Here is a 10,992-nt window from a genome sequence, read left to right on the forward strand (position 1 = left end):
GGACGTGTCCCCATTCAGCCTCTGTCCCAGGAGCAATTCCACATGTCCTCCATTTGGAGCAGGGCAAGGAAGCCCTGGGCCGTATAGATTACAGTGTTTTTCGCTTTTTTTTGGGAGTGACCTCCCTTGTCGTGAATGTCCACCATTTTGTGGCGCCTGCCTCCTTTGCGGCAAGGACAGCCGGTCACCCTGCACGTGTTCAGAGGCATCCTCCTGCGTCACCACTTTTGCAACCACAATGGCCACCCAGAGCTGGCGTTTGTGTGTGTTTTCGGACCACGCCCGACTGTGGATTCTGGAGGTGTAGTCCGAAGGTATATATTTTTGTGGTTTTTGGGCTCGTGGCCAGTTCTAGAAGAGTTATTCCTTCAGCTGGCTGGCAAAACGCAGAAATAAACTCTCCAGAACATGGCACAGAGCCCAAAAACCCACAAGAAACTATGGTTGCGGTGTGAAAAGCTTCAACTTCACACGGTATTATTTATTAGTGTTTTGTGTTCAAACGGGACATGGCTGCTGCTATGTTTTATTTATTTGTTGTTTTAATATTTATTCTTTTATTGGTTTTGTACACAAAAACTGGCCTGGGGACCCAGAGGGCCTTTGGGACACCTTGCAACCGTCTAACTCTAGGCCCGAAGCCCTCAGTGTCCCCCAGAAGCCAACCTTCGAGGGGCCGACTGAGGCGGCGCTGAGCGAATAAGCTCTCCCGCCTCGCCGTCGCCATGGCAACGGACGCCGGCGCGGTGCAGCGGCCCGCAACAAATGCAACAATAAAACCTACGGGAGGCGGAGGCGGGCGGCCAAGGGGGCCGAGGCGTATTGTTGTCGTAGCCAATGACGTTTAGGGAGAGGGAGGGGGCGGCGGTCTGTAGCGGGCGAAGGGCGGTTGAGCCGAGAGCGCGCGCGCGAGCGAGGTCGGTTTCTCGGTTCGGGTCGCGAAGGGGGAGCCGGAGGAGCGCCGGGAGTGCCCAACTGCTCGTCCGCCCGTCGAAGTCCTCCCACAGCCGCTGCCACCGTCGTCCTTGAAGCAGGACCAGCAGCACACGGTGGGGGGGCGCGGCCCCGGCGGGAGCCCCCGAACCTCGGCGCCGTTGCTCCGGAACGCGGCCCGTTCGTTCCTCTCAGGGACCGGAGCCTCGCGGGGAAAGTTGGTCCAAGCTCCGGGGAGGCCTCCTCAGCTGAGGCAGCCCTCGCTTGTCGCTGGCCTCGAAGAAAGAGGCCTGGAAAAGACCCCGTGATTAGGAAAAGGCGGCAGGGGGAGAGTTGGACTTGGGGAGGCTCCGCAGCCGCACTGGCGAATAGCCGGTTTGGTCCCGCTTTGACTCTTTTTTGGCTCAAGGCGATGGCATTCTGGGAATCCCCACTCCCAGAATGCCCATCGCCTTGAGCCAAAAAGAGTCAAAGCGGGCCAAACAGGCGCTATTTCGCCAGTGTGGATGCAGCCCTCTATTAAGTGATAAATCAAGGTTTGCTTTAGGAATATATATATATATTACACACCTGCATGATATATGAAGAGGACACTTGGTCCTCCCTAGCCACACATTCTTAATCCATGGCTTCAAAATATCATACATAATAATGAATATTTTGAAGCGTGGCTACGAATGTGGGCTAGGAGGACCAAGTGTCTCTCTCAGGAGGGTGCCATTTGAATGGATTGCATTTTATCTGTTTTGTCTCTTTTAATGGATTGTACGTATAGCACTGTGTCCATTTGCAGCACTATATATATAAATCTTAATAATAGTAGTAATAATAGTAATAATGGGATGGCAGCTAAGTGGCATTGCTGGGTATGGGTGGGGCAACTCTGCCATCTGGGAGTGGATGTGCCCTCCTCTCCTATATGATGCGGATGGTTTAAAAGGGTCTTTCAACACATGGGACACATTCAGCAGGCAAGAAGTTTGTCTGTATCTGACAGGTAAAAGCCATGAAGAGTGTGGAAGGAGATTGTCTGCCTTGATGCTAGTGCTTCTGTGAGCACTGGTTGCATGTGGACCAGGATCCATTTGCAGGGCTATATCTTGCAAAGCCAACAACAAGAACAAATTTTGATGGATAGGCAAAATGGTTTTATTTATTTTTGAGGTTACTTCACAGAAGCTTCTGGGAGTTAAGAGGTTATGGAGACTCTAGAAGGGCCCCCCTGTTGTCGTGTCTCACTCTTGCCCATTGTGTGTATTGCAGGTAACCATGAGTGATCGAAAGGCTGTGATCAAGAATGCTGATATGTCCGAGGAGATGCAGCAGGACTCGGTGGAGTGTGCTACACAGGCCTTGGAGAAGTACAACATTGAGAAGGATATCGCTGCTCACATAAAGAAGGTAATTCTGGATCATTGTTGCATACTGCTGGTTTAGAATTCTTAGGGCAGAGAAGGTGCTGCCAGGAAGAGAACCTAGACTGTGTGAAGGAACAATTGAAAACCTTTTCCCACTCAGCAGCCTACGGAATGGTACCCACAGTGCTGTTAACCGGCAAAGGTGGCATTGTGTGTGGCAAGTGGGCGTGGGGAGGGTTTGGGTCTGCCAGGGGAAAGTTGGCCATTTTCCTGCAGCTTTCTCACAGCCTGCTCCATGTGGGTGGCCTAGCTTGCATGGCTCTGGTGCTGAGATAATCCAAGAGGGTTGACAGGCATCTGTAGTCTTCAGAATTTGGCAAAGCTTGTTAGTGTAAAATATAAGCAACACACTGTGTGAGAACATATGAGCTTGTTCTCCAAAGATGCGGGGGCACCAGAAGTACGGAACCCAGAAGCATTCATTAGCATAGCTCTGAGGACTATAACAAGATCCTGAGACTCCTGCAAATATGGGCAAATGGTTGGTGACAGACTCTTCAGACTTGATGAATCACCAGCTATGTATTTAGGAAGGATTAAACTGAATGCTACTCCTATATAATGACACAAATGACTTTATCCCAGTTGGTGTAAATCTGTTAGGTTTTCTTTTTTAATTTCAAATACAATTTTTTTGTGATCTAAACAAAACAATTGGGGATCACAATAACAAACAATGTTTACTAATGGATACTGCTTGAAAACTTGGGTCCCCTCACATTATTCTTCAAAAATATATAGGTTCTTAATGATCTACTGATTTTAAGTAAACAGATGGGTAGAGATGACGACAGTATGGTAGTACAGTTGTCCCTCCATATTCGCTAGGGTTAGGGGAACAAGACCCCCATGAATATGGAAAAACCACAAATAACAGAAACACTGTTTTTACCTGAGAGGACACCTCTAGGAATGTCTAGGTCCTCCGGTGCAACTCTGTGGTCAGTGTCCAACATATACTGACCATCATTGCAACTTTTAGTTAAAGTTGACCACAGAGTTGCACTGGAGGACCTAGACAGTCCTAGAGAGAACATATTAATGAAATCCGTGAATAATCAAAGCTGCAAATATGAAGGGATGACTGTAATTAGTAGTGTTTTGTTGCCTTGCCTTTTTCCATAAAGCTTGGTGAGTCTTCATGAAGCGTCTTTGCAGTTCTTGAGCATCTTTTTCCCAGATAGAATTTTTTTTCTGCCTTTGTGATGCTAAGATGTTAAGTGATTTCTCTTGCAGGAGTTTGACAAGAAATACAATCCTACTTGGCACTGTATTGTGGGAAGAAACTTTGGCAGCTATGTGACTCATGAGACCAAACACTTCATCTACTTCTACCTGGGTCAAGTTGCTATCCTCCTTTTCAAGTCTGGTTAGATATGGGACTGTTCCACCCGAATATGCATTTGGTTACTGGACTACACACTAATTCCAAATAGACTGAAGTCTTCAGCCTTCCCCAGGGAACATGCCTTGATCTTCAAGCCTTTTGTTTTAATGGACAGGTACTCCTCTGTACCAATTTGTGGTTTTGTTGTGGCCATAAAAAAATAGCAAAAAAAATTACCTTGTATGTATTTTCTTTCTAAAAAGACAACTATTGGTTCCTTTTTCAAATAAAATGGTTGGGAATACTTAGTGTTTAAGGCCTTAATATAGTAGTTCCTGTACATGGCCCAGCTCATCTATAGGACCATCAGCTTTTGCACTACAGACTTCAGATTGAAACTACTGAGTATTTGGCCAAACAAACTTCAGTGTTCAATCTAGCTCAAGACTACACAAGTCCTATCTGCTTCATAGGGCTTACTTAAAGTAGTCTCCACACATGTATAACTAAGAACTAAATCCAATATTACTCCTAATTATAATAGACCCATTGGTTTCATAAATAGTGATTAACAAGTCATGTTACATTTGAAGGGTCTATTTTAGTTTAAGCTAAAATTGAATTAAACCTCCAACAGTGCTTTTTAATATAACATGGGTAGAGCAGACTACATCTTGCTCTGATATATCAGCAGCATAGTAATAACTAGTGCTTGCATTTAATTTAGCAAACTATAAATGGCTTTAAAAACCTCTTGATAAGTCTTGGCAGAATGCCTGTATAAACTCCAAGGAATTAAAAATCTACTTTAAAGAACCCTGTTTTGAACTGCCATCTTGCTTAGCCAGATGAGCAGAAGTTAATGTCCAGTCTCCAGATTCAGATTTCTCTTCTCCCTTGGGTGTGTGTGTAAAATGCATACAGTTGTTCCTGGCTGTTATGAAGGGCACAATCTAACTGCTCTGAAGTCCTGTGGTTTTACACTGGAATGAAGTGTGTGGTCAATTTTTCTACTGAATTTAGGGTAAAATGCTACTTAGGCTTGGGTTATGGCATTTCTGTTCACTGTAGACTATTACCTGTATTCCTTTTATAATTCAGTGTTTGTAGTTATTTAGTCACATCTACTAGTGGATACTACTATTACATGGCACAACTAACTAATGGGAGTCAGTGACTTTTCAAAATGGTGCTAGGCTTGAAGGCAGTAGTGTCCACCACAGAATGTTGTTTAACCTCTGTTCCAGAGTTGCACTTCTGAAGCAGGCAAATGGCAGTTTTGAGTTTGTGTTGTTAGTACTCCTTTGTCTTAACAGCTGTTAATAATATTGACTGATTAAAATGTTTGGAACAGTAAAGCCCAGTGATGTTTCACCATAGCCAAGTACTTTATATATACCTTCGACAAACTACAATACGATCACTGCATTTGTCCGCACACACAGTTCTCTGTTTTGGGCATGGCTGTAAAAAGGGAGGGTCAGGGTTGACCTATTACTTGTTGAACATAATGCTTTCCCATTGTGCCTGGAGATCCCACCAACTTTCAAGTGTGTACGCTGCATGCAGCCTCTTGTGGAGTCTAATCTGTCCAAGAGTTGCTTGCTTGTTAGCTTTACATTTGTTCACTGCCTTCTACATGTGCTTCCAATGCTATATCTCCTCTGAAAGGTGAACTGCTCTGGAATATGCTGTTTACTCCCCCATCCCTGGGCACACATGCTGTATCACAGAGAGTGACTGCTCACCCAGACAGTTCTTTTTTGACACCCCAATGGTGGGGAATTAAAGAACTAGTAACTGGAATCTTACTCCCAGCTGGTCTGGCTAGCATAATAATGGGGCGGAATACAAGGAGCTACAGTCCATCATTGGCAGATCACATTATCCTAACTGCAGTAAAGGCAGAGCCTATTCATGGTGTGCCTATAACAGTTCTAAAAAGGGGGAGGCTTCTATCTACTCAAGAAGAGAGCTGTCTATCTTCTATTTAAAGTACAGCTTATGTGCCTGCTCAAATTCTACAATATGAAGATTTATTGCTATGGATATGGAACCCTGGGCTGTTTTGCAGGGAAACTCAATCCCACACTCCGAACTACCTGAGTAACCTTCATCACCTAACTTTTTAAGCCATTTTTAGAGAACATCAATAGGGATACTTTTCAAATAAAACAAAGGCTAACATTAGGCACCCCACATATCTCCTTCATTCTTTTCCGGTGCAATGCAATATATTAGGGGCCCTAGCACAGAATAGGGAAGGGGTGGGAACCAGCCCTCCAGATAGCAAGTCCCAGGAAGCCTAGCCAGGGTTGAAGAATCTGGAAGTTGCCATCCAACATCTGGAGAGCCACATGGGGGCACAGGGCAATGAGTATACCTTTCTTTAGCCCAAGCTGTGATGGTTTCCCTAAGAGAAAAGCAACTGGGCTGAGGAAGAGCGAATGCCCATTCCAACATGCATATTGACTGAGAAGTTTGACTCCACTCTGAGGATGATTTTCTGCCAACTCTTGTGGCTCTTCTCCATGACAGCTAAGTGAATCTACATGAACCGCAACAATGTCCTTCAAAAGTAAGCAGTGAGGGCACACACAGCAGGGGCAGCCTTAGGAGCTCTCTGGAAATACCTGGCCACCAGTTCATGAGAAGCAAGAAGCTGAATCTTTGGCATGATATAATGCAGCAATGCAAATGTTTCACAGACACATCTCCACACAGGAGAGAAAATACAATAAAACACGCATGTATTTCAATGAAACAAATACTTGAAAATCTAAATATTTTAATAAATACACCAAGAAACTTCAGCCACTTCTATCTGTTGATAGAATAAATCAGAGCTACTTAGAAATAAGTACAGACTTTTACAGGCCTGTTTGTGTTGTTCATTTTCTTTGTCTCACACTGCTAACCCAAGAGCAGCTGCAATGATAAAAACAGAATTCTTGGAAATGTATCATGCAACTGTCCCCTTTAAAAGCCTCTGATATAAAAGTAATTTTTCTCAAGTCCCAGTTTCGAGTAGTAGTATCAAGTTCTTGTGTTGCCCAGCATTATGAGGAACTGCTTCAAGTGGGTGTAGTTGACAAGCAACCTCCAAAACAGAACAGTTGCCCCTTCTGAAACCTGTCATTCTGATTCTTCCAAGGGACCAGTTCTTCTCCGAAGTCACTTACAATGACTTGGCCAGTGAGTGCACACAGGAAGGCCCAACTGGGTGAATTGATATTTTATCATCAGAAAAATCTCTTCATCACCCTGGTAATGTTTTCCTATCCAAAGATGTACAAGAGGACCATCACAGCTTGAAACCAGAATGAATAGCCACAATGCCTGAACTCAGGTTCTGATATTCCACCTTCAGAAAGCCTGCATCTTCAATCATCTCCTTGAATTCATCCTGAAACGCAGTAATAGAGACATTGGTATTATGTTACAAAACTTATATATGGCTTCCAGATTTCTTCAGTGTCCCTCCTATAACCAGGCAGTCACTGGGAAATTTTATTTACCACGCAGTGCCAAGGCATACCCTCCCCCAAGAGTATATGAATTAAAAACTGGACTTATTATTAGGGAGAAGTAGATAAGGTGTTCAGACTTAGCCTGGAGAGCTTTTTACCTGGGCAGGAAAGCGCCTGATGCTTTCCACAAGATATTGGTAGGCTTTCCAATCCCCAGCAATAACCTCACCCAACACAGGAATAACTTGGAAGCTATACAGATCGTACAAACTGAAAATAAAAACGGCAAGTTAATACAGACGGTCCAGACCAAAAGTAAAGTAGCAGGTTAATACAGTCATCATACATCTGCTTACACCTTCCCTGAAATGGTTTGCCTTTAATAGTTAACATGTCTGATGAAGTCCAAAGGGCACGCTCAAAGAAGGGCATCAAGAGAAATTTGCTTTGTCTTTATCTTGTAAGCCACCTCAAGTCCCACTCTCAGGGAAAAGGCAGAGTACAGACAAAAGGGACAGACCTTCACATGCCACCATCCCTGTCAATAGGCCTTTCTTTCCTTAGGGCTTGGCCCACAGTGGGATACTACAAAGTGCCCAAAGAATGGGAAATAGCTAGCACAGGCTGAAACTGGGAAGAGTACCCTCCAGGGAGGAGGAATTGATGGAAAAGTTTTGGACCTACCGGCTTCCCCTATGGGGAAGGACTTTTCCAAAAGGACTGAAAATGCTTTGAGAAAATGCTTCAAGAAGCAGAGAACAGGTCTTCAGTAGAAGAAATGTTCTTAGTGCAAACCAACGTTAACTGCCTCCTCCTGTCCAAAACCCTGCAGCAAGACTGGAAGAGCACCACCATAAAAATAGACTGGTTTTTTCAGTGCCTGGTATCTCCCATGGTGTTGGATAAGCCTTACTTGCTCAAGGAAGTGGGAAAACAAATAAGGGAAACCCTCCTCTGACCTTGAAATGATGGAGTTGTTCACTTGACTGAATTCCAGACAAAGAAACCGTCCCCCTGGTTTCAGGACTCGATAGGCCTCCTGAAGGGCCTGGAAGAAGACGGATTTTTGAAAATGAAAGGCATGGTAAGCTTTAGAAGGTGGGATGGGAAAAGAGGTGTGGGTTAGTCAACCCTTTCTACCTCAATAAGACCCTGCAATTATAAAGAGCTTTCTCAATAGATATCAGCCATCATCCAAGCGCAAAGCCAGAATGATTGCCACTTTTGAACAGTGGGGATGGATTTAAACAAACTGTTTCAGTACCACCACCACCTATTGTTAACATTCCTTTTCCTCACCCTGCTTTCCAGACTATCTCCACATTTCTTCTCTATTTAATGTGTCCACCTCCAACTGTTATCATTACAATTCTTCCTTACCAGGAGCTCATGGTACTCATACTTGCCTGGTCGATGTGAGTGACATTCCGGATACCAAAAGCAATTGTGTAAATGTCAAACTTGTCATCATTGAAGGGCAGCTCTTCAGCATTTCCAACAACCCAGGACAATCCTTCAATGGAATATTGAACACATTGGTCAGTGCCAACCCTAAATTATTTGGCTCCTTCAGCAATGGCCATGCTAGCTGGAGTGATGGGAGTTGGAAGATGATGTTGGCTGGGGTGATGAGAAGTTGAGAAACACTGTACTAGGGTTACCTAATGGGCGGTCCAGGACTAAACCTAGCCTGCAGAGATTCCCACCTCCTCCTTCCCTTTGCTCTCATCCCACTGTGCCATCCCTCTCTCACAGACATGTGTCTCAGCACTTCATTTTCTCTTATGCAGACTAAAGCAAATGGCTGTTAAACTCCCTTTCTTCCCCTCAGAGGCAAGAAAGGCTTTCTCAGACTCGCCAACACACTTTGACCTGTAATTCAGAGGCAAAAGGGCTTCTCTGCGTGCAATTTCTGGCATTTCTAGCTGAAAACATTCAGGCAGAAATGTCTAAGACTCCTTTTTCTTCACCAACTACTACCAGCCAGAGAAAACAGTACGAGACTTGATAGATTGACCAGTGGCCTTATTCAGTATAAAGCAGCATCTTAGGGTTACACATAGTTAAACTTCCTTCCCCACTCCCAGTTTCTCTGTTTTTTTTCTCTCTCTCACACACACAGACTGATGGTTCGATGGTGGAAATCCCATTACCTTCCGAGTAGCCAAGATGTTGCGATTTCTGCTTCCCAACCTTGAGCATTTCTGCATTAATGTCACAGATCACCACCTGGGATCCTCCCAAGGACTGATGCTCCTCTTCCTGGTAAAGGTTGGTAATCTCCTGCCACGATAAATTCTGATGGGATCTCAGCTTCTGTCGAACCTGATGTTCCCGCTGGGATCGAACAGAATTGATAAACCGAAAGGCAATGTCACCTGCATGTGTTTTGAAAGGAAGATTCACAGGAAGAGGGTTTGCCCTGGAATTAAATGTTTTATGTATTTCAAGGACACAAAAGAACAGAATGCTTACCTGTCCCTCCGGCTACATCAAGTAACTGGGTCCCAGGGTACGGGTTCATGTGTCGCAGCAGGATATCTTTCCACACGCGATGGATCCCCAGACTCATGGAATCGTTCATGAGATCGTACTTCTTGGCCACATTTTCAAAAACCTGGTAAACTGAAACGGATTTTTGTCCAAAATATTGTAGTAAATTGTTATATTCCTTATCTCACATTAAAATATCAATGACTGTGCCGCCACATATTGCGAGATGTCCCTTTCCTTTCTCTCTCACTGTACTTTGGCAGACATTCCAACATCCAAGGGTTGCCATGAGTTGAGGCTCACTTGGGGGCAGTTATCCATTTGCCTTAACCAGAGCCCACAGTCCTCCGGCTTTCAGATGTTCTATGCCACCAATGCCAATCTTTTCACTTAGCATCTGTCTCCTGACATTACTGGCATATCAACATGAATTTGCTCTTAGGCCAGGAATGGTCTTTCACCTCTCACTCCCACTTGGATTACAGGTATATAGTTTGTGACGTAGTAGCAGGCCATAGTGCACCGCAGATGGGTCAGTACCACAGAGCTATTGAATGACCCGCCTTGCAAGATTATTACCGTTTATTGGAGACCATAATATAGTTTTCTTTATATGCTGCCTCTCCTTGTAGGATCAATATGCTCCTCCTTGTCCTACTTCTAGTGTTATGTCTGTTGGTCCCAAACACGTTGCAGAAATCATCCCGTTTGAGACCACTTGAACTGCCCTGGCTTAATGCTAGGGGATTCTGGGAACTATAGTGCTGGGAGGCAGAAATCATCCATCTTGAGACTGCTTGAACCACCTTGGCTCAGTGCTAGGGAACCCTGGGAACGATAGTTTATGGTGCCCCCAGAGCGCTCTCTGACAGAGAAGGCTCAATGGCTCCCAAAACTACAGTTCCCAGAATTCCCAGGGCAGTTCAAGCAGACTCAAACTGGATGATTTCTGCCGTCCGTTTTGGACCTTTGTCTTCTCTGACAGAGAGCTCTGGGGCCCCAATAAACTACACTTCCCAGGATTCCCTAGCACGGCGCCAGGGCAGTTCAAGCGGTCTCAAACCGGATGATTTCTGCAGTGTATTTGGAACCAAAATGCTGTCAACCCGGATTATTGCCTAGCCTATCTCTCCCTCCTCACTCACCCTTCTCTCCCTTCTCCGCCTCCGACACGGTCTGGAACCCGAAGTGGGTCTCTTTGTCGGGGGCTGCCCGCCTGGCACAGCTGCCCAGGCCCCGCCAAAAGAGCCGGGCTCCTTGCCCCTGGCAACCCCGGCAGGCCCCCGCCACTATGGAGGCCGCCATCTTGGCCTCCTCGTCGCCGCCGCCGCCGCCGCCTCGGGAAGACACG

General features: G+C 45.3%; 2 protein-coding genes across 2 annotated transcripts; one reads left to right on the forward strand and one right to left on the reverse strand.

Annotated features, from left to right (window-relative positions):
* Window positions 1-875: 875 nt before the first annotated feature.
* DYNLL1 (dynein light chain LC8-type 1) lies at window positions 876-5,057 on the forward strand. The gene is made up of 3 exons (XM_042441986.1): window positions 876-1,049; window positions 2,197-2,334; window positions 3,588-5,057. Exons 2-3 carry the CDS (start codon window positions 2,203-2,205, stop codon window positions 3,723-3,725), a joined length of 270 nt encoding a protein of 89 aa, XP_042297920.1. The 5' UTR covers window positions 876-1,049; window positions 2,197-2,202; the 3' UTR covers window positions 3,726-5,057.
* Window positions 5,058-6,449: 1,392 nt separating this feature from the next.
* On the reverse strand, window positions 6,450-10,992 carry COQ5 (coenzyme Q5, methyltransferase). The gene is made up of 7 exons (XM_042441985.1): window positions 10,787-10,992; window positions 9,624-9,773; window positions 9,302-9,526; window positions 8,555-8,661; window positions 8,108-8,196; window positions 7,307-7,418; window positions 6,450-7,084 (listed from the first exon to the last, which is right to left on the reverse strand). Exons 1-7 carry the CDS (start codon window positions 10,944-10,946, stop codon window positions 6,983-6,985), a joined length of 945 nt encoding a protein of 314 aa, XP_042297919.1. The 5' UTR covers window positions 10,947-10,992; the 3' UTR covers window positions 6,450-6,982.

The sequence above is a fragment of the Sceloporus undulatus genome, chromosome 10, assembly GCF_019175285.1.
Source record: "Sceloporus undulatus isolate JIND9_A2432 ecotype Alabama chromosome 10, SceUnd_v1.1, whole genome shotgun sequence".
In the NCBI taxonomy this organism is placed as follows: Eukaryota; Metazoa; Chordata; class Lepidosauria; order Squamata; family Phrynosomatidae; genus Sceloporus; species Sceloporus undulatus.

Excerpts from the sequence above, each read along its gene's own strand:
- COQ5 (XM_042441985.1), bottom strand. The coding sequence starts at position 10,946 with ATGGCGGCCTCCATAGTGGCGGGGGCCTGCCGGGGTTGCCAGGGGCAA. Across the intron at positions 9,527-9,623 it reads TGATGTAGCCGGAGGGACAG|GTGACATTGCCTTTCGGTTT; the intron begins GTAAGCATTCTG and ends AAACACATGCAG. Across the intron at positions 8,197-8,554 it reads ATGTCACTCACATCGACCAG|GCCCTTCAGGAGGCCTATCG; the intron begins GCAAGTATGAGT and ends GTCTTCTTCCAG.
- DYNLL1 (XM_042441986.1), top strand. The coding sequence starts at position 2,203 with ATGAGTGATCGAAAGGCTGTGATCAAGAATGCTGATATGTCCGAGGAG. Across the intron at positions 2,335-3,587 it reads TCGCTGCTCACATAAAGAAG|GAGTTTGACAAGAAATACAA; the intron begins GTAATTCTGGAT and ends TTTCTCTTGCAG.